This window comes from Herpailurus yagouaroundi, unplaced genomic scaffold (genome assembly GCF_014898765.1).
Source record: "Herpailurus yagouaroundi ecotype Mexico unplaced genomic scaffold, PumYag 29, whole genome shotgun sequence".
Classification (NCBI taxonomy): domain Eukaryota; kingdom Metazoa; phylum Chordata; class Mammalia; order Carnivora; family Felidae; genus Herpailurus; species Herpailurus yagouaroundi.
Window position 1 is genome coordinate 81,261,643 of NW_024412377.1, and position 27,824 is coordinate 81,289,466.

General features: G+C 37.3%; 1 protein-coding gene across 5 annotated transcripts in view; it reads right to left on the reverse strand.

Moving 5' to 3' along the window:
• CAST (calpastatin) overlaps positions 1-27,824 on the reverse strand; it is a 110,159-nt gene that overhangs the window by 77,538 nt on the left and 4,797 nt on the right. For all 5 annotated transcript variants that reach the window (XM_040448062.1, XM_040448070.1, XM_040448032.1 and 2 more), the window contains exon 2: positions 19,017-19,079. In XM_040448062.1, coding sequence (XP_040303996.1) covers positions 19,017-19,079 — 63 coding nt within the window. The remainder of the gene's footprint in view (positions 1-19,016; positions 19,080-27,824) is intronic.

Genomic DNA, 27,824 nt, shown 5'->3' on the forward strand with positions numbered 1-27,824 from the left:
TTTCCACCATGAAGCACTTCTGGAAACAACTTCACTCGCTGTGGAGTGGGTGGCTTTCTCTCTTACAGCACTACAGACAGTGCATGCTAGCACAACCTCTACAGAGGGTGATTTAGCAATAAGTCGCAAAGACAGAATTCTACTTCTAAAAGTTTATCTTAGGGAAGTAAGAAGAGAAAGCAAAAGCCTTTTTTTCTTCAAAGATATTCACAGTATTATTAGATCAAAAAGCTGAAAGCAATATAGGTAATAATAATGAATATTTATTGAGTACTTACCATGTGCCAGGCAATTATTCCATTAGAATAATAGAATTATAGATAAAAATAGAGTAATAATACTTCAGTAAGAGTATCTATTTAGAGCATTACTGTAAGTGCTCTAAGTGTTTTAAGTACCATGTATCATAACCTACTTAATTTTCACAGGAAACGGTATAATGCTGGTCCTATTTTTATCCTCATTTTGTGGGTAAGGAGACTGAGGAATGGGATGAACCATAACTCAGCGATGATCACAGCTAGTCAGAAATAGGACGTCTGCTTCACACCCTGTTCTCTTACCTATCTGTACTGCCTCCCACAATAGAAGTCTGTTATAGACAGCTACAGGATGAAATATCATGCAGTTATTAAAAATCATGTTTAGAAGAACATTTCATTAAATGAAAACGTTATTCATATTTTTTATAAAGAAAAGTCAGCTTATAAAATAGTATGTACAGTATGATCACTGAAGTTCATATGAGGTTATTTTCTGATGGTGCAGTTAAGAGCAATTTTTTAAAATATTCTTCTTTGTGCTTTTTTGTATTTTCTTACAAAACTATACTATTTTAACTGAAAAAGAGCATTAAATGGAGGGAGAAAAAAGGAAAGGTAAAATACACAGCTTCTTTCTCAACAAGGCCTTGATATATCTCTTACGAATATCCATATTTCAAAGAGGCAAGCTTGTGAACTATCCAGTTTTATAATGTCAAATCGATTATCCTCCAACATCTATAAAATGTGAATAATGTACTATAAGCATTGAATATAGGAAGGGCAATAATGCTGATACATAATATATTAAAAAGTTGTATGTCTATATGGTAAAAATTTTAAAAACATACAATTGAGGGGAGCTTGGGTGGCTCAGTTGGTTAAACATCCAACTCTTGATTTTGCTTCAGGTCATGGTCTCATGGTTGGTGAGTTCAAGCCCCACATCAGGCTCTGTGCTGGCAGCATGAAGCCTGTTTGGGATTCTCTCTCCCTCTCTCTCTGCCCTTCCCCTGCTCTCTCTCCCTCTCTCTCAAAATAAATAAGTAAATACATACATACATAATTGAAAGCAATGTGGTTTAACTTGTTAACATTTAGCAAGAGTCATACTGCTTACTTTTTTTTTTTTAAATGCCTGTCACGGACTCTTGAGCTGAAGCCGCTTCTTCCTGCAGGTTAAATATTACCTTAGGAAGCAGAAAAGTCAAAACCTGGCTTGTTGTCCTCAAAGTATCATGTTTCTGAATCCACTGGCTGACCACACTCAAGCACTTCAGGAAAGTCACTGAGGCAACAGGGTGGACTTGTGTTCATGAAATGGTATCTGAGGGGCCTCACAGGCATTTGCAGGAGTCCCAGGCTCCCAGGCATGGCCTGCGGACTAAATAGTCTCTCCCAAGCACACATGCAGTACCATTGGCCAAGGGAAGAAAAGAATCTTAGATAAACATGACAGAAATAAAAGAGGCTGCTAAAGAGCTAGTGTTGTGAGTGTGGTATGGAAGATGGTGAAAAGAGGGGATGGCCTCAATTTTATCCAGGTTGCAAGTCTCTTCAAAATACAAAGTGTATTAACAAATAGCTTCTGATGGCCATAGTGTATTCATGGATTCAGTGTAAGGTACCAGACCTAAGAAATAAAGACAAGAATACAGCAATGGGGTATTGGTTTTAATCCCATTACTCATTTCAACCTCCTCACTTCCCAGTGAGGAGACTGAAGCCCAGAAAGATCAGGCCACTGTCCTGTGGGCCATAGCTGCCCCGCACTCCAGCTATTAGCCTTTGGTCTCAATTATAATCAAGGAAGGTCATGTTCTAATCCTGCCCTAGCAACAGCTCCTATCCACTAAGTCAAAGCCCCCATCCATGCATGCCAGACCCTGCCTCATCTGTAAATGAATTCCACTTTAATGCGTCAGCGAGAATTTGCCCAAGAGAATTAAAAAAAACTTGGTTTTTGGCTGAGTTATAAAACTATTAAGTTAAAAAAAATAACTATTTAAACTTGATATATTTGCTGATTTTTGTTTTCCCTTCATATGAACTCAAGATTTACTTTTTATTTTCATTTCTTAAATTCAATAACTTTTAACTCAAATGAGGATCTCTTGGCTTTCCTGTGGGTAGGACCTGTCACTCCAAAGCTTGCCTTACCTTCTGACCCTATATAACCTAATCTACAAAGGACTAAATCTAATATTTATTAAGCCCTTATATTAGTTTCTTAAAACACAATAAAAAAGCTTAGAAATGTACACATAAACCAGATAAGACTCCTCATTCTCAGGTTAGTAACCAACATTTAATTACAGATGTTTTGGGCTGTATATAAGTCTTGGCAGTCTTTGTTCAATTGTGTCTGACTTCATGCATCCTTCATTCATTCACTCATTGGACAGGCATTTACTGAACCCTGGCTATGAGCCTGGTCCTATTCTAAGCAGTGGGGATGTAATGACCAATTAAGCAGAAAAAAAACTCCTGCTCTCATAGTGCTTACATTCCAGTAGGAGCAATCAGACTCTAAATAAGTCAACAAAAAACAAAATGATTTCAGTGAGTGATGCCTGCTGTAAACACAGTAAAACAGGGTAACGTAACAGCAAATGACTGGCTGAGAATTGTTCCAGATGGGATACACAAAGAAATGACATTTGATTGAGGTCTGACTACAAATAACCCAATCATGGAAATAAGGGATGTGGGAGAGGAGGCATTCTAGGTAGACAGAGTAGCATGTGCAAAGGCCCTAAGATAGGAATGGGCTTGGCAAGTTGGAGAAACTGAAAGAAGTTAGAGCAAATGAAGAATGGCAGGCACAGGCATATTTGGTATGAGATGAAATAGGATGTTGGATGAAGATACTTAAACTGAAGTGATAGAGATTTAGGATGACCCTAGAGTCGGGTATGTTTGAGATCATCGGTTTCTTCCAGCTTCAGCCTGCTTCCTGATCTTCTCTGGTAACCATCTAGCCCTCCTGAGTCCTCCCTTATCTCCAGCTGAAAAGTTCTCAAAGTTCTCTGGCTTCACCTCACCTTGTGCTTAGTTTTGCAGGTATCTTCTGTACCCTCACTTTCTCATTACCTTACCATCAGCACTGGTCCTTAGAAATCACACTCTGGCCTGAACACCTCTCCCACCTGGTTAGGTCTGCATATTCACTAACTGGTGATAGGGCAGGATCTACCCTCAGACAGAACAGAATCCATCCCCTCACGGAAAGCAGAAACTCTCTAAACAAGCTCTCTTGGCTATGACTCTGCATTTGTCCTAACATACAGAAATGCTCTAGTCTTTAAAAGATTAAGACATTAAATGAGGATGCCAATACTATAGTAATTCAGATTTTGAGTTAATTTTTTTTTTTCATTTCTATAAACCCATAGACTAAAAGCCATCAGGCAGATTTCTCCTTGCCAACCAATCACACCCATTGTAATAATTATGAGCACTTCTTTGTTTAACTTAAGTTTTATAGAAAGGAAACTGGCAGGAAGAGACTGCCCCTCATCCCTAACGTCAGGTCACAGGCCTGGCTGAGTCACTGGCCCCTTGCAGTCGAGCATGCCAGGCCCTCAGTCCTAATGATCAACAGGGACAGAAGTACGATACTCCGTGCCTTATTTTCCTCCACTAGACTCAAACTCCAGGACACCAAGTCTGGGGAATTAACAGAGAAAAGTGTGTGATCTCTCCTGCAGTCATGAACGCAGTCATGAGGCCCTGTTTCCATGGACTATGAATCCACACCGACTTTAAGCAGCCTCTCCTACCTCCAAAAGTCTGCCAGCCAGCCATGAGACCCATAAAAGAGGCATCCCATGCTTGAGCAGAGAAGTTCAGTGAAGAATACACAGATGAGAGCAATTCTATCTGCAGCTGCAGAAAGGTATGAAAAGAATGAATTACATACCTTTTTTTGGTACGTCTGTGGTAATTCCCAATAAAAAATTTTATTGAATGAATCAGAACTCAAGTCTTAAAAACTGTTTTCAAAGTATCAATGAAGTTCTAAGAGCCAAGCAAAGAGCTGTTATGTCACAATCTCCTAAAATCTCAGGAAAGGCCCTGAGTGAAGCCTCATGTTGCCCTGAGACTTTAGTGACCACAAAGAAAGGTGCCACGTTCCCTAGAATAAAGGCTCTATCTTTTGATATGTATGGCAAGAATCCTGGCTCCACCAAATGCCCGTTGAGACTGTGGACAAATTCGTGAACATTTCTAAGCACTATTTTTCTCATATGAAAAAAAGAATAACCATACCCATATCTAAGATGGAGATTGTGAGGATCAAAGGAGATGAAGAATGGTCTGAGGAGTGGCCCACAGGTTACAAATCCCTGCTCTAGAGAGACTCAAAGTTCTTGATCAAGTCGCGGTGGAATAGGCTGATCTCCTCAAGGCAATACCACTGGACCTGGTTTTAACTCAGTGGCTGCTGCGAATTTTCTGTCAGCTTTTATTACTTATACAATCAGAAAAAAAAACATTTTTTTTCATTGGATAAAAAAAGTGGTTTTTTCTTAGGTCTAGCCATGATTCTAATAATGGACACGATTAAGTTATTTGGAAACACTTTGATCCTTTTCAGGTTTGCTTTTAAGTTTTGTTAGGTTGGACAAAAGCAGCCTTCAAAGTAGGACTAATTTTTCTTTTTTTCCAAACAGAGATGACACCCTTCTGAGAGCTCTACCCAGTGACTGACTGGTGGGAACACATTGTATTCCCAGGCCTGGGTGAGCTCTGGGGATTACATGGAAGTATAAATGTGATGCATCTAGCCCCCAGGCAGGCATACCAAGATTACTCAGTAAATGCTGGCTAAGAGGAGCCCAGGACTACTTAACGGGGCTAATACTAAAAAGCCTCCTTCTTAAAAACAAAACAAACAAAAACAAAACAAACACACCTTTCCAGTAAATGAAGGAATTTCAGTTTGTAAGTTGGGCCACATCTCCTTTCAAGTATAAGTTTGTCTCCCTTTTATATTTATGAAGTTTGTACATAAGGAAATTTAGATCAAAAAATGTAAGGAAATTTAGATTCCAAGGTGAGGAGTGTTCCTACTTTGAACAACTAAAAAACTGCCAGAGAATTAAATGAAACAGTGGTCCTCAGACTCTGGACACCAGGCAGCATGATGTTCCCTGTATGGGAAACAAGAGAGGTGAGCCCTAGGGCTGTTCCAACTTTCTGTCTGGAGAGTTCCCAGGCTGCCTGAACGTGGAACGTGGAATGTGGAACGTGGAAAAGGAACCTAGGCAGAAACCATCAGTCTCTATGGATTCAGGAGATAGAACTGGGAGCTCCACAGACCAAGGGGGCTCAAGAGGTTCACAGGGAGAGCACCAGAAAGAGAGCTGCAAGAGAGAGCCCCAGAGATCTGCATGCACGTGCATGCCATGTGGAAACCTGAAGTCTGGGTAAAGAACACACAGAAGGCGCAGAGGTATAATCCCTAGGGCTCGCACAGACCAGGAATAGAGTATGTCCCCAGCAGTCAGAATCATTGGCAGAGTCTGCCGAAGGATAAATTAGTCCTCTTCTAAAGGCTGCTCTGGGCCAGCCAAACAGCTTAAAAGCAAACCTTAAGTTATTTCCAGGTAACTGAACTGTGTCCCAGAACACAGCTCAACAAACAAGCACCCAACAGGATGAAATTCACATCTATTTGGCATCTGATAAAAAATTACACGGCATGCATAGAAGCAGAAAAATACAACTTTATTTTCCATGGGTAGGAAAATATAATGTTCAAAAAGCATAGTATCTTGATTGCAGTGCCGGCTACCCAAATCCATACATGCAATAAAGTGGTATAGAACTTACATACACATGTTCCAATGTCAATTTCCTACTTTTGATATTATACTATAATTACGTAAGATGTAACCAGTGGGAAAACTGTATGAAGGGTACAGGGGACCTCTCATACTATCTTCACAACTTCCTGAGAATCTATTTCAAAATAAAAAGCTTTTTAAAAGTAAGTTAAGGAGAGACATGAAAAGTATTTTCTTAAAAGCCACCCAAATCAAACTTCTGAAGACATAAAATACAATGTCTGAAATGAAAAATATACCGGGATTAAGAACTGATGAGATATCACAAAAGAAACAACTAGTGAACATGGACACATAGCAATAAAAACTACCCAAAACGAAACAGTGAGTAAAGACTAGAGGCTAGGGAAGAGAGGATCAGTGAGCTGTGGGACAACTTCAAGCAGCTAATATGTGTATAACTGCAGCCTCCAAAGAAGAGAAGAGAGATGGAGACAAACCAAAATATATGAAGAGATAATGACCAAATCATTTACAAATGTGATGAACCCACCAATCCATGAAGCTTAACAAATCCAAGTAAGAATGATGAATAAATAGGGTATGAACAAAGGGGCAAGTTGGTTTTTAGATGCCCATCCCTCAAACACTTCCAGTGATGACAAAATCTACATGTGGGGCAAGAGTTCTGTCCCAGCTGACATGATGTCTTTCTCTTCCAGGGAGTTGGTTAGAGTTCCTGCAGCCACAAAACCAGTGATTCTCTTCTCCATCCAAAGAGCAAGAAAATGGAGATAGCCTACCTTTCTACCAAACTAATAGCAAATATTCTTTGGGGAGCCCTTAAGAGTACAGCCTTTAAGAGTCAGACATTATAGGTCACAAAATTTTTGAGCACACAGATATACAAGAACTTTTGCATTAAATGAGTATTGAAATCCTCAAAGGTTCAATGTGGCTGCTGGCATGCTCAAATAATTTCTCAAGATATTTGTGAAACTCTTTGTTGAACTTTTTTCAGAAACTGCAACACATTATTTGATTATCCTTGGATGCAAAACAAATTTATGCTCTCAAAGGAGATTTAAGTTTTTGAACCTACCAAAAACTAATCAGATTCATATATGGTAAATATGAGAAAGCTACTGAACTGGATTAACAAATGATTTTAGTGAAAAAAAAATATTGATGGAAAGGTGAAATGCTTTTGTGTTCTGAATGTAAAAGTAGAATTAATATCAATATTATTTGAACAATGGGAAGTAGCTTAACTATATAAATTTTCAGGTTACCACTGGATTTCATTTTATTGATAGGAAGTCACCATTTTCTTTCCTTTTCCATACCTCTTACATACAGATGCTTCTTTTTTTAAATAATTTTTTTAATGTTCATTTATTTTTAAGAGAGAGAGAGAGAGACAGACCATGAGCAGGGGAGGGGCAGAGAGAGAGGGAGGCACGAATCTGAAGCAGGCTTCAGGCTCCTAGCTGTCAGCACAGAGCCCAATGCGGGGCTCAAACTCATGATACGTGAGATCATGACCTGAGCTGAAGTCAGATACGTAACCAACTGAGCCACCCAGGTGCCCCCAGATGCTTCTTAAAAATAGTATAAGAGGGGAGGTGGGTGGGGGCATGGGTGACATAGATAAAGGGATTAAGAGTACACTTATTGTGATGATCAATGAATAATGTATAAAATTATTGAATCATATTGTACACCTGAAACATAAGACACTGTACATTAATTATACTTCATAAAAAAATAAGTACAGAAAATCTATGGTCAGAGATTAATTTATAGTTTTTCTTTTCTTAGCATTTTTCAATCAGTGCATTTTTAGATCAATGGTTTCTTAAGACTTTATGAAATGTAGTAGTTTTCAGGATAAAAACTCTCATTAAAATATATGTTTTGACATATTTGTTAACAAATCAGTTCCATTACTCAACAGTTACCCTATAAAATGACAAGAAATATTGTGTTTCCACATGAAAACACATGCTTTTTTTTTTAACGTTTATTTCTGAGACAGAGAGAGGCAGAGCATGAGTGGGGGAGGGGCAGAGAGAGACGGGGGACACAGAATCCAAAGCAGGCTCCAGGCTCTGAGCTGTCAGCACAGAGCCGGACGTGGGGTTCAAACTCATAGACCGTGAGATCATGACCTGAGCCGAAGTCGGACGCTCAACCGACTGAGCCACCCAGGCACCCCAAAAACACATGCTTTATCAGAAAATAGTATCTAGAAAATAATTGTCTTTCAAAAGGGTAGGCCTATCCCCCAACAGTACCAATTATAAAGCTTGACTCTTATCTACAAATGATCCTTTATACCATGGTTGTAAATAGTCTACAAATAAATACAAGTTGCCTTTATTACCAAAAGAAGTATAAATGTATGCTACCACAAATGCAATGTAATACATAGGATATATTAGCCCCTGGGAAACAGTGATAAATAAGTCATAATGAATAAATCTTACCATTAACTCATTGCATAGAAATTCACTTACTGAGGGAAATGCCTCATGCACAATGGTCTTAATAACACAGACTATGGTAGCTGTACTTCATTGAGTGTGTTTATTTTCTAACCACTCAGTACCTATTCATCATCACCAAGCCAACTCAAGTCTTTCTAGTCCTGGGTGGTTGTCTGGCTAAGCAGCCCCAATGCTAGCCTTTTCCTGACTCTGTCTGCTGTGACCCAGCTTTCCTCCATGTTGCATTTCTGACCCCATGGAGAGAGAATGCACTTTCTTCATTTCAGGCTCAAGGAAATAGGAATGATTTAATCTTCCTTTTTTAATTTATTTTTTTAGTAAAGTATAGTTGACACACAATGTTAAATTAGTTTCACGTGTGCAACATAGTGATTCAACAACTCCAAGTGTTATGTTGTGCTCATCACAAGTGCAACTACCATCTGTCATACATGCTATTACAATATCATTGGCTATATTCCCTATGCTGTGCCTTTTATTCCTGTGGAATGACTTAATCTTACTTTATAAACTTCTTGAATGAAAAGAGGGTACAACACAAGGAGGAAAGAAGGAAAGATTTACAAAAATTGACAACAGTAGTAAGAAAGTCTATGGTGTTAGCCTTAGATAGAATTCTTCTTTTTATTTTTTTTAAACTTTTTATTAAGTTTTGAGAGACAGAGCGTGTACGGGGGAGGGACAGAGAGAAAGGGAGACACAGAATCTGAAGCAGGCTCCAGGCTCCAAGCTGTGAGCTCAGAGCCCGATGTGGGGCTCCAGCTCACAAACGGTGAGATCATGACCTGAGCCAAAGTTGGGTGCTTAAATGACTGAGCCATCCAGGTGCCCCAAATAGACAGAATTCTTAAAATAGGTAATTTTATGAATATTATCAAGATAGTAGTTAAAAGCCCTGACTCTGTAAACTGAGTCAATTCTGGACTTCACTACCAAATACCTGTATAACCTTGGACAAGTTATTTAATCAAGCTTTCCCTCAATTTCCTCACCAGGAGAATGAGATTATTATAAGAGGGGTGCATGTATGTGGGTGTGTACAATGCCTATATTTGTGTTAGCTATTATTATCAAATGCTCTCTAGTTCTCAACTACCCTTACCAATCTTCTCGTCAAAATACTTCTCACTAAGGTGTTAATAATGGATATATTATCTCTCCTAGGAATACTCAGAATTTAAAAGAGGATCCAGGAGAAAGCAATGTTTAACTCAAAGGTTAAGTAAGTTGCTAATGGTGGAATTACAGACAACAAGCTAACTGGGAATTATTATTGGATGGTACCTCCTAAATATATCTACTCAACAAGATTGCCCCTTCAGGGCTGGGGATGGCGTGTACCTCTAAATGTCCTTAAACTGTATGTCACATTTTGGGAGTATGTTTTGTACACACATATGTATGTACTTTTCAGAGGAAAAGATCAGTTTTCATCAGATTCCATAGGGACTATGAACTGAAAATAATTATGAATCCTTGCCCTTTAAGCTACCTAATTCTCTGTCCATATGTAAGAGACACACTTCTAGTCAAACATGCACATTTGCTTGTCTCTGTACATAAACACACACACACACACACACACACACACACACACACACACACAGGAGTAGCAGCTGCTGGATCTCTAAGGGGTTCTAAAGAAAAAAGGCTCACATCTAAAATACTTCTCTCTTTAATGTGTAAGCAGACATATGCACAGATTTAGTTCCGATCACTGTTAAAAACACTTTCATTATTCTTTTATAACCTGATGATCTTTATTCTTTTCCTTCTGATTAAAAAAATACATTTAGAATAAAAAGTAGAAAAAAGAAATGTAAATTACTCAAATTTCTGTCAATCAAGACAGCTACTTTCAGTTATTTTTCTATTCTTGTGTAAACAAAAAAATATTCACAATGTTATAAATACAGTATATAAGTGAAATTGTAATTCCTTCATCTTTTTTTTTTTAACCTAACATAAACACTTTTCTCCACTAAACGTTCTTTGAAACATGGTGTTCAAGATACTTCAGTTACTACATCTGTGTGGTAACTTCACCAATTCATTACTGCTGTATGTTTGTTTCTCTCCCAGTTTGTCATTATTATAAATACAGTGATGAAGATCCTTGTGCCATCATGTACACCTCTGATAATGCACTTGAAACAAATTCTCAGACTGAGAATTTCTAGATAAAAAAGGATGAATTGTTTTTCTTATTCAAGGCTCTCAGTTATTTTCCATTTTAAAACACCATTTATGTTTTTGTTAAAGGAAGAGTTTAATCATATGGATTTACAATTTCATAATTTTGAAGTTTTCAAATATTTGAAGAAAATTTATATAAGAAGTCAAAATCAAACCTCCTTCTTAAAATACACACACAGACACCCCTAACATATGCTAATTTAGAAAGACAAAATCAACAATGTATCATCATTGCTAAAGCTAGAAATATTTTATTCCATCACTTTTTGAACATTACCATAGCAAAGAATTTCCTCCTTTTAACCACTGGGTGTCCCCTGAACTATGTTTTTAGCATTCAGGCCGATACCACCATACCTAACATGTATCTCTGCAAACTCTTGTCCCTAAAGCTGGTCCTAAGAACCTTCATTATCTTCTAAATGCACTATTTTAAAATCCATTAGTCATTCAGCTTCCTATTTAGCTTTCATTATTCAGTGGAATAGATGCTTGGTTTCAGATTTTCCAGAGTCTACCCATCTTTTAAGAAAGCACAAAAAAAGCCAGTCACAAAATTACATTCAATGAAGCAATGGTTAACTCAAGTACTAAGTGAAACCAAAATTGGAATGTGAATATAAAAGTACTTGATCAATTTCCTATAAAAGAAATGTTTTTTCTTCAAAGTTGCATCTGCAGATTTCAGAGTGCTCTATCTCTGGAATGTACTTAAGTCCAAAAATTCTGCTCTTGAGCTCCAGTTAGACTATGTAGGAATGGACTGACTTGATTTACAAAAGAAAAAATCCAGGGATGCTAACCTTAATGTAAATAACCAACCAAAAAGCCTGATGTCCTGATGATTAAGATAAACATATGTTTAGAATTCCCTCCCGAGTTCTTTCCAAATATTGTCTTTGTTACTTGATACTACTCAATTAACAAGTGAATCTATTTACCTATAAACAACTGGCAAACAATCCAAGAAATCTGTAACATGTGATGCATCTAGGCCACACTTAACTCTTTTGGTATAAGTGAACACTGATTTCAACTTTTTTTGCTTTACTGATGTTCATTACATAAATCCATGTACATTGAAGAGTCATCAGTGCAGAATCTCCACTTACTCAGCACCCTCCCAAGCATAAAAGAGACAGCTCCAAAGAGCACCAACAATATCCCCATCTCCAATCCAGGGTCTTTCCACAGCCCCCATAATTCTGCAATTACCAGCCTAGACCCTTTTTCCAGTCTCCCCATTAATGACACTGCAACACCCAGGTCCCCCTACCTATTAATTGCTTTTTCTTTGACCTGTTCACTGATTTCTCCTTCTTACCCCCCCCCCCCCCCCCCCCCCCCCCCCCACAGGCATTTATCAACATCTGCTTTTGGTTTCTCTCCTCTTTCTCTGGACACTCTTTTCTTCAATGATTTCAAACAAGAATTTTGGCACTGAGGGTTAGAAAGGAAGATAAAATGGGAGCTTGAGCAATTTCAAAGGATATATTTTGAAACAGTTTATGATGAAGAAGACTGAACTAATATGTAATCTAAAGGAATCATTAAACAAAGAGGAAAAGAAGGAAGGAATAGCTCCCTAGACAAGGTCCTACGAAAATTAGAGAAAAACACGGTTAGTACTTGCTCCAACCAAAGGCACCCACGTGATTCAATGACTCTTAGAAACTTCAGCACTCTTAATGTGCTTCAGTCACGCTATAGCCAGAACATGACAGACAACAGTAGGTACAAGGGCCAGGGTGGAAAGATTATCTACAAAGAAAGAAAGAAAGAAAGAGAGAGAGAGGGAGGGAGGGAGGGAGGGAGGGAGGGAGGAAGGAAGGAAGGAAGGAAGGAAGGGAGGAAGGAAGGAAAGAAGAAAGAGAGAAAGAGAACAAAAAACAAGAAACAAATGCTTATGTGTGCCAAGCACTGTGCTATGCACTCTGTAAGAATTATCTTGGGGCACCTGGGTGGCTCAGTTGGTTAAGCTCCTAACTCTTGATTTTGGTCAGATTATGATCTCACAGGAGTGAGACTGAGCCCTGTGGTGGGCTCCACACTAGGCACGGAGCCTGCTTGGGATTCTCTCTCTCTCTTTATCCCTCTGCCCCTCCCCTGCTTATACTCTATCTCTCTCTCTCTCTTAAAAAAAAAATAATAATAATAAAAAAAAAAGAATTATTTCAGTGTAACTCAAAATGTACTCAGAAGACCAGTGACATAAGAGTCACGTGAAGTAATTGGTAAAAACAAAACAAAAATTAGGAATAGAGTTTTAAAAAATTTTTTATGATACTAACACACTGCTCTATACATTTACTAAGCATTCTGTAATAATGCTGACTGAAACATAAAAGACTTAATGACATCAACTTTCCTTTAGGTTTTGCTTTCACAAATGAATTGTTTTTAAAATAATAAAATAAATATAAAATAAAATATAAAATAATAAAATATATAAAATATAATATATAATATATATTATATATAATATATATATTATAAAATATAATATATAAAATTTAAAATAAAAATAAGCTATGATGCACATTTTTGTATGATAAAATGTTGCTGACTTTATGACAAGAATCATACATTTGCAGCCCTCAGATGAAACTGGTTATTTTGCTATGAGCATGATTTCAGGTTATTGTCCCTTTTCAATCAGTCATGCCATTATCTTTGAGAAGCCAATAAAATCTAAAGAGAAGAATGAGAACAAATATATAATTTAAAATAGTATTATTTCAGGAATAATATTTAATCAATTGTCCATCAGGTTTCCAGGACTTATGATTTACTCTGAAGCCAGTAAATTTACCTTCTATTCAATTCCTTTGATATTTTGTGAACATTTGATTGCAATTTCATACGCCATAAGGTACAACTTTTCAGAGACAATTTTGGTGAGATCTAAGGTCTTCGATAATTAGGCTCATAAATTCAAAGCACTATAATGAAAGGCATACTATCACTATATGATACAATGTTGATACATTTATGTGCTCACTTATAAAGGCAAAGTACTTACTGTTTTTTACTAGCCTTTCCCTATCCAATGACATAACAATTTGTATATCACAGATGCTTGATTTAAAAGCACGTTATTTTCATATTATTTATTAAAAGTGTATCCTTAGCTTCTGATAAAACAATTCATTGAATGATGATGCCTAAGGTCTCTACTTTATAGCTATTGGCATATGTTCTGGGTGCTACATATAGCATGGTGTTATTTTTTAAACAAAACAGCTACTAAGCTTAATTAACTACCAAACTTTCTTCCTTTTTAATGGGAAAGGCTCTGCAATATATAATAGACAAAAGATTTTGCATCCTGTCCCATCCCATAGTTAGAAATCAATAAGATAATGATTTTTATTGCCATGAGGGCTAAACCAAAATAAAAGCAATAATTAAATAAGACATTCTTAGGAAAAAAATTAATAAAGAGAAACAGATAAATACATACCTCCTGGCAAATTTTTTTAAATTGTAAGGACAACAACAAAATTGTATATGCACTAAGACAGGAAAAACAGAATTTCTAAAAATAAATTAAAATTAGGCTTCCCCACACATCTCTACAGCACAGAAAGCCAGACAATCTTGGAGCAACATGTATAGAATTTTGAGGGAACAGAATTGCTCACCAAGGATGTTGTACAATTTTGTATTTATTTCTTGTGTGAAGCCAGCACAAAAGCATGTTCAGAAAATCACCATTTGTGCTCCCTCCCTGAAAAAATTAGGTTTAAAAATATTCCAGTCAATGAAGACATGAATTGAAATTTAGAACTAAAAACGAAAATGAGGAAACTGCAGTCCAAAAGAATTTCTGGAGCTTCCCTTAGAGAGTTTTTAGCCTGCCAAATCAGCCACGCAGTTGGATTCTGGGCTGGCTGCTGGAGTATGGCTCTCCCACTGAGCCAGGTAGGATTGAGCTCGGGGCACTTTGACTTTGCCTCTTTCTTGGCACTGGGACATGAGCTTGTGCAGCCATAGTCAACTCCCCACAATTATCATGGACTTTTTTGTCACGACCGATAATCCCTTAAAACAATATATGCTGTACTACTCTTCCAGAATTTGCTAACAACAGCTAAATCACTAGCTTGTGAGAACACTGTCCCTGAAGAGTTTTTAAAGGTGTTTCTCCCTCAAAAACATAGCACTACATAAAGACTAGATTAAATGCCCTAATAAAATGCCAAGATACCTGAATAATGATTTTCTTAAAACCTACAAAATGACGACTCTTTTTAACTAGAAAAAATTGATCTCTCACAAAGCACATTATTTATCCTTTTCTAGGCCCTACTAATGATTTTCATTGTTCTCTCTGCTTAAACATAATATATACACAGGGAAAAATCACGTAGGGATATACGCCAAGATGGAAGTAGTGGCCATGTCTGTAGGTGCTAGAATGGTAGATGATGGTATTTTTTCTTTAAAGTCTTCACTATTTTCTTGGAGCATCTGGGTGGATTAGTCAGTTAAGTGTCTGCTCTAGATCTCGGCTCAGGTCATAACCTCATGGTTTGTGAGTTTAAGCTCCACATCGGGGTCCATGCTCAAAGTGGGAAGGCTGTTTGGGGTTCTCTCTCTCCCTCCCTCTCTCTCTGTTCCTCCCCTGCTCATGTGCTCTTTCTCTTGGAATAAATAAACTTAAAAAAAATCCTCTTCAGTATTTTCTCAATTTTCTTCAATGATTATGTTTTAGCTGTATTAAAAAGTTGCTAAAATCAGCAAATCATATATTAAGTATGAACATGCAACATTATCACATTAATTTAAGAATACACAGAAAATTTTATACCAATAGTTACAAATAAGTGGTAGACTACGTAACAGTGTTTTTCACAAGTACACATTGTCTTTGTGATTAAAAAAAAGACTAATTTCATTAAGAGGAAAAGTGTAAAAAATGCTGGGAGTCATTTCATACTTTATGCATTTTAGAAGGAGGAAAGGTAAATACTGAGAAAAGAATCCCACATATCTTTTCCTCTAAGGCACAATTTCTATCCTGTTTATAGCTCCCTTTGTACCCACAAAAATATATCTATTATTAAATTTGGGTTCTTATAATTGGCTCTAAAAGATTGTGCCCATCTTATGCTTTAAATTCCATTCCTCAGGCCTTCACTGACATATGTTGCACAAATGATCATACTCCCCCAGTGTGGCCAGATGTGTTAGTCAAATACTATACATAGATTTGACTGCAGGTTTGGAAAGGCTTCTTTGTTCCAGTGTTTTTAAAGGGGCTGATGTTAAGTTTTCCCATTTTTCCTTTTCCTGCTCTAGTCCTTTTACCTTTGGTTAATTAATCCATGCAACTTTTAGTTTTGTAACTCCTTTACATCTGAGGAGGTCTTAGCCAATTCATAATGACTGGTATAAAGAAGTAAGTGAATATGTTCTAGACACTTACTCTAGTCCAGCCTCAAGCATCTGTATTGGAAACACAACACGACAAATGATATTTTGGTTGTAAGATTCTGTTAAAATTGCTGCCAACTTCTTAGGATAACTTAGTGGCTATGTAGGGGTCAAATTCCAACCAAGTAAAAACCATTTATGATTGCACGAGAGAAAGAGCTCTAAAATTCACACAGAGCATTCATCCCTAGGTATTTTTACATATGACAATATAATAGTGGTTCTTACCTAACCCTAATCATTTTGCTCCTGGTTATATCTTCCCAAAGTCCTCCTATGTACCCTTTTTCTTGCACCTCCAAATAAAATGCAGCAAAGTAATAAAGGGAGAAAGAAAACAAATGCAGAGAAGTATCCCTAAGCATAGAAAGCACACTTTCAAACTGACTTTGTTTCAAAGGTCTGGGTTTGTCTGTAGAAGCCTAGCCTACATGTTTGCATATGCTTAGGGACATGTTGTTTAACCTTTGGAAGTATATACTAGTCTGAAAATGGATTACCAAAACCCAAACTAAGCTTCTGGATTTCACTTCTTGTTCAAAAGAGCAGTGGTAAGAAAATATTTGGGAGAAAGGATTAGTTTGAGGAAATCTTTCTCTGGTAATTTTGAGAAGGAAAGAGAATGGTAACCAATCATGGATGGTAGGCAGGATAGATAACATATCCAAATCGCACATGGTGTTATAACTGTGAATACAAAGGCTAAAATAATGCCTAATACTAGATAGTTTCCTTGAATTGTCTCCAGGCCCACAATATCTCACCAATGACTTATCTGTATGTAACATAAAGAATTAGAGATTCCCTGGAGACATATCCTATTGGAAATATATCTTGACTACCAAGTCATCCCAACTCACAGGTCTGTCTACCCTATCAAACAGATATGGACTGAATTTGGTGGGATAATAAACAATCTTCAGTCTCAGACCATATGAATTACTACAGTGATTTATGCCAAAGGAGCAAGGAAAAGCCTCCGTCCTCTCTTCAGTTCTGCTGGCGGGGACAGAGCACAACAGATCAGTATGTCCAGGCTCAGCACAAGAAGAGCTATAAACCTGAATTTCTCAGAAGTGTTTTGGAACAATGTCAGAATTCCTTGAATTGCTGATAAAGAGAAGAAAAATCCCTTCTTCCTTTTCTTGAGATAGAAGTTCAGCCTTTTGGTTTCGAATTTAAAGTATAGTCTGCCTCTACTAACACAGAAATCACGAATTGTCCCCTGGCTACATTTTAAGAGGGCTCCTTATTAGTTTTCTCAAGCCCCTTATAAATATGGGAATAAGGTACTTTATAGTCAAGGTGTTACATATAAAACAACCCTAATACTGTACTATCAGATGTTGTCTAAACCAACAATGCCTGTACATTCAAGATGTAATATTTAAGCTCTCAAGTAATAACATATTTAGTGAGAATACTCCTATAAGACCTAGTCTATTATTCACTTGACCACATTAGAAAAGATTTCCCTTTTCAAGTAAATAGGTTACTCTTAATTAATATTAATAGAGAATAACATCCAAAATCATTACTTCCTAGTATGGAGACTAAAGATGCACTACTGTTTTCAGATAGGAAATCATTTAATAGATATCTTACCTGGGAAGATACTTAAAAGGTAGGGTAGATAAGGGAACTTAATGACACTCTGTAGTAATTTTCATGCTAGTAAAGGGAGAAAATGTGGTTTTTCATATGGGAATTTATTTTTTTAATAATTTAACAAAGAAACAGGATAAAATCTAAATAAATGTTTACTCTTATTTTTTAATTTTAAAGAAACAGTTGCCCTCCATGGCAAACTTCATTACAAATCTGCTCATTAATAATCTAAATTATATTTTCAAGGATATTAGTAAGAAAATGACAGTAGAAAGTAGAGTGAACCTTAGTGCAGAATCCATAGCAGCTTCTATTCATAACAATCTCTTCCTATATTGAATATATTGAAACATATTAAATATTTCAAAACTGCAGGAAGAAGAGGAGCAAAATTTTTGAAACCATGTTGATAACAAAGAAAAAATATAATGATCACTGTATGCTTTCTGGTTTTCCATGTACCATTTAGGACTTGGCTGTTTTACCAAATGGAAATGACAGTGATAATTCCTATCAAATGAAGATGAGCATATCTATTGAGATCTAAAATGTAAAAAGTAGCAAAAGGGAGGCACATCCAGTGCCCTTTGGAAGGACAGCACATTCACAGGTCCCTTCTCCATGGAGAAGTTGACCAGTGTTGAAAGGCCACATAATTGTGTGTCATTCAGTGGAAGGAGAAATTCACAAGCTCAAAAACAACCATCTCAAAGTGGAAAGACTTGGTGTTACTAGTGTTTCCATACAATTGAGCCAAATAAAATAGACTTTCTCTTTTCCTTTTGTTTATGAACCTGAATAATGGATTAATCTAGGCTATCACTGTTCTTCTTTCATAGGGTATTCTCATGAAAAAAAGATTTCCTTTTCCACTAGAGCATTTGGTTTCCTCCTCTAAATCTGCCATGTTCACCAACAAAACATTTAAGGTTCAGCAATTCCTATAGGGAAAATACCTTCAATAACTGGGTTCTATTTCTAAATAGAAACAATTTCTAAAGATTCTTTTCCCAGGAAAAGAATTCTTATTAATTCTTAATTCTTATTAATTTGTAATGATTTTCACTTACATTCTTGAATCAAATCTTAATTCAGATTAAATCTGCCAAAATTCCAGTAGGAACTCTTTGCAACCTCATTATCTGTGTCAAGATAGAATTCACAATTAAAAGCAAGAGAAAAGCAAAGCCCAGTACTACAGAAATTACCTCATCTGATCCTTTCTTTTCTCCTGACTTTGAAGGTGATCCACTGGTTTTTTCACCGGCATGCTATAAAAACATAAAAAGGAAGAAAGATAATGTTTAAAATAAGGAGGTGTTACAAGATAATGTAATAGTGACTTTACTCTTGAAGGGCTAAATATGTATACTGTACAAACAAGGACCCCTTTAATCTTCCTTCTGAAAATGTTGATAATTCCACACTGACATGGGTGGCTTTCAAAAATCAAGAGAAGCTACAGACATTCATTTGGGATGTAGAAAGTCAGTCTATAATTAACCAGACATAGATCTGATGGTGATTCTAAGGCGGCATCTCGTCTCCTACAAAATGCCTCACTTAATTTTAAAGCCCAAATTGCCACTGTGGGAGACATGTGGTTCCTCATGGAGATGTGATGTCTAAGGACCATGTTGAGTCTAAAACCATACTTAAGCCTCAGTTCAGCATGGGCTCGACGGACGACCATAGCTTCCAAATCTACCATCACTTCTGATGGTTCTTGGGAATTACCCAGAGTTCTTCTATCTGAGTACTCACAAATGCAGGAAAATAAACCCTGAAGGGTAAAGACCATACCTGCAACTTCTATTTATTATGGCTTTGGAATTTCATTATGTCCAGACACAGAATTATTTTTCTCACCAGGACAAATGAATGAAATGAATGAAATGAATTTCATTTTTCTCACCAGAACAAATGAATGAAAATAAGTATTTTTATGTGTTACATAAAACTTTCAAGTAGCTTACAGCCTCATTTGTTTTGATAATAAGATAAAATAAGCCATAAAATTTATTGAATTTGTTTGAGAAATAAAAAAACAAACAAACAAACATATGTTCCTGAAAAGGGTTACAAAGAATTGTTTCACTTCTTGTACATTGTGGGATATGCAAGAAAGTGGGGGAAAAGAACCTCACTAAACATAAGAAAATAAAAGCTTACCATTGGGTTCAATCCTGACCACCTTCAGTTAAACCAAAATATAAAACCCCATGACAGTCCCTAGAGCAGAATCATAACCTGAATATGTAAGTCAATGAAATTATTTGAAGAAGAGTGGCAGCAACAGTAATATTAATGTTAATAATTTATATTATATTATGTATAATAATTAATAATTTATATATTTTTTATTTTTTTAAATTTTTTTTAACGTTTATTTATTTTTGAGACAGAGAGAGACAGAGCATGAACGGGGGAGGGTCAGAGAGAGAGGGAGACACAGAATCCGAAACAGGCTCCAGGCTCTGAGCTGTCAGCACAGAGCCCGACGCGGGGCTCGAACTCACGAACCACGAGATCATGACCTGAGCCGAAGTCAGCTGCTTAACCGACTGAGCCACCCAGGTGCCCCTATATTTTTTATTATCTACTTTCATACACACTCTTATTTCATATAAAATAGAAGCTCATGTGATTTTTGGTATACGAAAAACTAAGAATAAGAAGAATTCAGTGAGCTTTTCACAAGGACCCATAACCAGTAAATGGGAAAAGTTTGCAAAGCAGCTTTTCTGACTTATAATATATTGCTTGTCACTATACCATGCTAAATAGAATAAGGTAATATTTCCTTTAGTCATATCAACATATATTTTAATGTTTTAAAAAGCCCAAGAAATATCAGACACATGGAAGAAATCTTGCGTTAAGTATTCTCTGTACAAAGGGCACCTGGGTGGCTCAGTCAGTTAAGCGCCCAACATCAGTTCAGGTCACTATACCACAGTCTGTGATTTCAAGCCCTGTGTTGGGCTCTGTGCTGACAGCTTAGAGCCTGGAGCCTGCTTTGGATTCTGTGTCTCCCTCTCTCTTTGTCCTTCCCCCACTTGTTCTCTCTCTCTCTCTCTCTCTCTCTCTCTCTCTCAAAAACAAATAAACATTAAAGAAAAGAGTTTTTGCATGAAAAACTAGGAGTAAATCACTTTCTTGTGTGGAAAATTCTCCCCAAAATGTAGCACCATCATGGATCAGGGGGTGGAATCCACTGAAAAGCAGCCAGCCTGCAAGAGCTTGGTGAATGAAGCCCTGTTTCACCATGATGTCCTAGTCTAGTGTTTGTCTATCTACAGTTGAGGGCAATCAGTATTGAGTAGTTCATGAATCTTGGGAGAAAAAACATCTAAAAGCCCACATATATATCAATGCTAAATGGTAAATGACAAATTTTAGAAGATTCCTGAAGGCCTGACTAGAGGGAAGAATCATTCACCATTTGCAGATAGAATTTAAGAGGGATAGATCTATAATGACAGATTTACCCAATTTGTCTCCTTCCAGAATTGGTAAATCCAGTGTTTTACTGAATGTGCTGCATGCGTCATTTACTCTTCAAGAGGTATTAGCATTCTACTTTACAAACAAAAAAACTTAAAGAGTCAGTTGCTTTTGTCTGGTAGAAGTCTCCATGCTCTCCTCAAGGACCCCCTCTGCTTTCTGCTCATGTGGCAAATATATATTATGATACGTTACCCTACAGTAAATGTTCAGATAGCCCTTTGTCTCTAAATTTTAGGTATATAAATGTTTTTCCTTAAAATTTTTTTAAAGGGCCCCTGGCTGGCTCAGTCCATAGAGCATGTGATTCTTGATCTCAGGGTTATGAGTTCATTGGGCACAGAAATTACTTAAAAAAAAACCAAAAAACAAACAAACAAACAAAAGGGAATGCAAATAAATAAATATAAGAAAAAGTTTTAAAAAGTCATTTTCTGGGGGTGTTTCAAAATTTCATTCTTCTGGATTAATCAACACTATCAGTCACTTGTTTCCATTTAAACACTCAAAATTCCACAAATTATGTAGGCTCCAAATAGTTTGGGAGTGGTATATGTTATGAATACTTTTTCAAATGCTCAGTTATAAGGACAACTTACAAAAATTATGTTCTATAAGAACTGGTATTTCATGACTTCAAAAGAAGTATTTGCTGTCAGTAGGAAGCCTTTTTTTTTTTTCTTTTTTTTTCTTTTTTTTTTTCTTTTTTACAATACACAGAAGTATACTGACATAAAGAACACAATCAAATGGCAATATTTTTAAGGAACTTTATGGATTATATTTTCCCAGTTTCTTTTCCCAGTTTTCTTTTATTTCTTATTATATTTTCCCAGTTTTCTTTTTAACCCCACTTTTTAGTATATATTTTTTCTTTTTTTTAAGTTGATTTATTTATTTTGAAAGAGACAGAGACAACATCAGTGTGGAGGGGCGAAGAGAGAGAAGGAGAGAAAGAATCCCAAGCAGGCTCTGTGCTGTCAGCATAAAGCATGACATGGGGCTTGAACCCACGAAACTGGGAGATCATGACACTAGCCAAAACCGAGAGACGGATGCTTAATGGACTGAGCCACCCAGGCACCCCTATTGTAAATTTTTTCTAACACAAAGAAAAGTTAAAAGAATAATACAATGAGTGCCAATATTCTTACTACTAGATCTATGACGATTAACATTGTTCCTATATTTTGCAATATTTGCATATATTACAAACAGATCTATCTACCTGGATTTGTATATGTACCTGTATTTGAGAGTAAATTGCGGATATCCTGAAACTTTATCCGTAAGCATTTCACTAAGCATCTCCTTAAACTGAAGAATTTTCCCCAAGTAACTCCAATATCATTGTTACTCCAAGAGAATTAACAAAAATTACCTAACATCATTTAATTTCTAGTAAATACCAACCTTATGAATGAACCATTTCTCTGATCATTCCTTGGGGCTTATTGAATATTCATCAGTCTATTAATGATGTAAAATCAGTTATATCTTTTCACTGTGAGATATTCAAAGTGCCTGATTTTTTATGTTTATTTTATTTTTTTTAATTTTAGAGAGGAAAGCAAAAGTGGCGCAAAGAGAGGAAGAGAGAGAGAAAATCTCAAGCAGTTTGCATGTTCAATGAAGACCCAATACAGGGGCGGATCCCAAGACCCTGGGATCATGGCCTAAGCCTGAACTCAAGAGTTGGACACTCAACAGACTGAGCCACCCAGGTGCCCCTAATTTTTTTTTTTTAACATGAACATAGTTAACACACAAAGTGCCTCATTATTTAATCCATGGCATAACTGAGCACTTCCTACACAACTGAGCTGGTAGAATGAAATATGTCAGATTCAATCCAGCATAGGAACCTACCTGCAGCAAGGTCTTTCTAAGAGGGAAGAGAGAAGGTTTTGTCCACTACCTCACGCAGTGGGTGGGGTGGGGAGAGGTGAGAGAAGCATGGAGAAGGGAAGTACTGACAGGTCTGGAATGAGAACTGAACCACAAAACTGATAAATCCAGGGAGGACTTTTCTACATGAGGGGAAGGAAAAGAACATGTTCTAAGCACCTACTTACTCTGTGGCTAGCCCATTGCTAGCCATTTCCCCTAAGCGATTCCCTGCACTCCCCTCAGCAACTCCAGAGGTATACACTGTCACCTCATTTTATGGATAAAAAAATAGAGGATCTGAAAGGTGAAGTCCTCCTCCATCATATCACATATCCAGATTATAGTCTATCGCCCAGAGATGGGCTTCGCTGGATCTAGTGAAAAGCTAGGTGAGATCTTAAGATCCACATCAAGAAAGTCTCAATCCAATGCTCTGAAATGAAAACAACAAACCAAAACAGAACTTCCCTATCCTGAAAGTGGTTTGCTTTATAAAATGGATCAAACAGGCCAGTATGTAAATTCAGTCCTGTATTAGGAGCTGGAGGCCAAAGACAGGAAGAGCAGGATGCCAACTCTCATGCAGTAGAAATCCACTGGGAGAACAAAGCTGCAGAAGATAGGACACTCAGGGAGTTAGGACAAAAGAGGTGGTATGTGCAGCAGGAGTTGAGAAGCAGGGAGAAAGCAGATAAGGGACTTCACTGTCTTCCCCCCAAAAGGAATAATTTTCCAAACTGTTTTCACCCCCATGGATCACTGCATATTTGGCAAGTACAGCGGTCCTCTGTCCTCATTGGAGGGTACAGCATTTATAGGCTTAAAATCTTCAGCCATAGCAAAGCCAAAAACCTGTCCAGAAATCAACAAGATCCAGGAGCAGTAAGGCTGGCAGCCTGTGGGCTCACCCCAGTGAGGATGTGTGCTAGTGAGCATCTGGGCACCCTCCCTATGCTGCCCACATACACTCTGACAGACACACAGTCAAGGGCATACATAATGGAGAAGAAAATAAGGGCAAACTTATACACATACATAAAGGAAGAAGGAAGATAGAAAAAATCGGAGCTTCTGCAAATGCAAACCCAGGTGAGAGTGCCAATGCTAGTGTGCTTCTGAAATGTTTTTGCTTTAATTTAAAAAACAAAAAAAAAAACAAAACAAAAACAAAACAAAAAAAGACAAAGTTTTCTTTTAGGGTGACAAAAACATTCTAAAATTAAATTGAAGTGATTCTTGTACCACTCTGTGAATATACTTAAAAATACTGAGTTGTAGGTTTTAACGGATGAATTTATGGTTTGTGAATTATACCTGAATAAAATTGTTTTAAAAAACAGTAAAGGTTATTTGAAAACAACTGGAAAGTTTGTCTTTTTCTACTTGGAGGCAAGGCCATACAGATCAATATTTGCAGGTCCAGTGATAGCTGTAGACAAATCATGAAGCAATAAGAGGTTATCTTGATGCCCTCTGGACTTCCCTCCTACTCAGAGCTCAGCTCTCTCACTGCACTACCATTGCATATGGTAAGAAAAGCTTGTTTTCAGGCCCTTCGGAGGATCAGAAAGCCTTCATTTAGTAGTGGGTCTCATCCTTCAGTGTGGGTCACAAGCACCTGGGACACTTGGAAATATTCATGCCAGAGTGCAGGAAATTAATTTGTCTATAGTGGGGCCAGAGCACAGATATATTTCTCTAAAATTTCCTAGCTGATCTGAATATGCAGCTAGGATTCGAGACCACTGGTTTTGAGAGATTTGTGGACACCATGACAGGAAGCAGACGGTTCTGCTCTTCAAATCACCCCACTGAGTTGGCACCCATGGGGAGCTTCCCCTGGTCACGAAGGTTGGAGCAGCTCTGGGGCTCTGATTGGTCAACGAAGGAGCGCAGTGCCCTGTGTTCACACCAGCCTTCCTAATTCTGAGCCTTGGCCTCTTTATGGTACATTGTACCTTCGTATCTGCACGTTAGTCTCTATTTTCTTAGAAAACAAATTAGCCCCTTATTTGATACTCTCTTGCTTACTGATTCCTTCATAAATGTCTATTTTGCCTTCCCAACCAGATGGTAAACTATATTCTTATTTTTCTGGTCCTGTGGTAGGGGTGTGACAAATAATTCTTGATTGAATGAATGTATTTCCACAGAGCTCTAAATATTCCCTGAGAAGTACTTTTGCTCTGTTCAGGTTAATAAACTAGACAAAAGAGAAAGAAGGGGGGGGGCCGACCCCCAAATAGCTTGAAAAATTAACAATGTATAAATTGGTATTTCTTGCAAAATCCCTTAAAATCCATTCTTGTATGTATTCTGCTTGCTAAAACAAGCAGAAGGACCAAGATGTAAAGCTGGTTTTGCTTTAAAACCATCTCCCTGGAGCAATGCTAGACTTGTTTGCCCTTAGGTGAATTCCTTGCCCGGAATTCCTTGCTCCCCCTGCTCCTGCTCTCCCTGCTACCTCCACCAGGGATATTTGGGATGAAAGGCCTCAGGCTTGGGAGGCAGGGGTAGGAGACTGGAGGTGGTAAGTGGTATTTCCTCCTCCTTTCTGCCTCTGGGAGCCTCTGTAGTAGTGTTTCCTGCAGAATCAGCCAGCTGCGGTTCCAGTTTGCCCAGGGCAATCCAGCTCCCCACCAGTCCGCCCTGCCTAGAAATGATAGCAGCTTCCTGAAATTTCTAATCTCCGGGTGGCTTCACCCTCCCCAGTTGGCTTCCCAGACTCTTCTGTTACCTGGGTAACCAGTTCCCTGCATTCCATTCTCTGACAAACTCTGATGGGACAGAAGAAGTGTGAATGTGAAAGGCTCTGTGATCCTGGGCAAAATAATTTAACCTTTTTGTTTTCTACTTATAAAATGAAGCTAATAGTACTTGGCCCACGGGCTGACATATTTCTCAAACAAGTTGATGTTAATGAGGAGCCTGGCCCATTGCCTAGTTCCTTTTAGAATACAGTAACAGTTATTCCACTCCCTTGTTTTTCTCTGTCAACAACCTGATTGTACTGAATTATGAAATAGTAAAATGAGTAAGAGACATAAGCAAAGGTTTAAAGGTTTCATTTTCTAAGGCTGTAAATGTTAGAGCAGAGAATTTAGTCTTCTATTTTTCATAAGTATAAAGTAACCAGGTTCATCTGATATATTTATATTTAGTATTTTGTCTCTTATGGTTGTATATTAATCTCACATTTCTATATTATATCTATGGAAACAAAGTACACAGGGAATAGAGAATTCATTTTCCAAATAATCTACACCAAGTCAGTCACAGGCATGATACTTAAATGTGCAATTCCCCATGTTTTAAAATAGTTTGGAAGGAAGAGGTGTGTGTGTGTGTGTGTGTGTGTGTGTGTGTGTGTGTGTGTTTGGTGTGTTGGTGGGGCTGGGAGCTAAATAAAGGAAGAGTAGCACAATATTACAATTTTGATAATTACTGAAGATGAAGGGGTATATAAACAGTTGATTCTATTATCCTCTCTTACGTGATAAAAAGTTTTGAAGAAGTTAGAATCCTCTTATCTAAAGCATATGTATCTCCCTAGAGTCACCCAAAGGCATTTCGCTGGGTTTTCATACTGAAAACTCCAAACTCAAAGAGTAATAGAGTTTATTTATTGAAAAAGAATCAGTGAGTAGCCACCATGTGCTAAGTGCTACAGGGAGAATAATTACTTAAGAAATATAAGTAAGTAAAATGTCTGGCTTTTCATACATATATTCCTGCTCCTCTAAAAACATGTGCTACTAGCTTAATCTTCTTTGGGATTATCATATAAAAGACACATATTAAGGACACATATTAAGTATGGCTAGAATTCTGAAATCTCAATGTTTCACTTAAACTCCATGTATGCTTTCCCCTACCATTTTAACATTATCATGGATATGCCAAGGTGACACTGTTATGGCCACAGCTCTTTCTGTCGGGTTTTCAGAGGTAGCATGAATTTTGAATTTTCTCTAAATCAAAGAAGATGTCATGAAAATTTCAATAGTTACTTTGTTGCTTGTGTAGTAGTCATTAGGATGCACTTGTAATTTTTATCTACAAGAAATGCAAGAGAATTGAACTGAATACATACAATGCTATATATTCAAGTGGACATACTTAAGTTGAATGGGGATTTATTTATTTACTTACTTTTTTAAAGTTTATTTATTTATTTTGATAGAGAGAGCACACAAGCTGGGGAGGGGCAGAGAAAGAAGAAGAGAGAGAATTCCAAGCAGGCTCCATGTTGTCAGCACAGAGTCTGACACGGGGCTTGAACTAACCAACTGTGAGATCACGACCTGAGCCCAAATCAAGAGCCAACGCTTAACCAAATGAGCCACCTAGGCACCCAGAATGGGGATTTATTTTTAATGGTGCTAGAGTTTTCCTTTTTCAAGATAAAAAGAGTTCTGGTGATGATGGTTGCACAAGAATATAAGTGTACATGGGATGCCTGGCTGGCTCATTTGGGGGAGCATGCTACCTTACATCTCAGAGTTTGAATGCCATGTTGGACACAGAGATTAGTTAAATAAATAAAACCTTAAAAAACATGAATGCACTTAATTCCACTTAACTTTACACTTACAAATGGTTAAGATGGTAAATTTTAT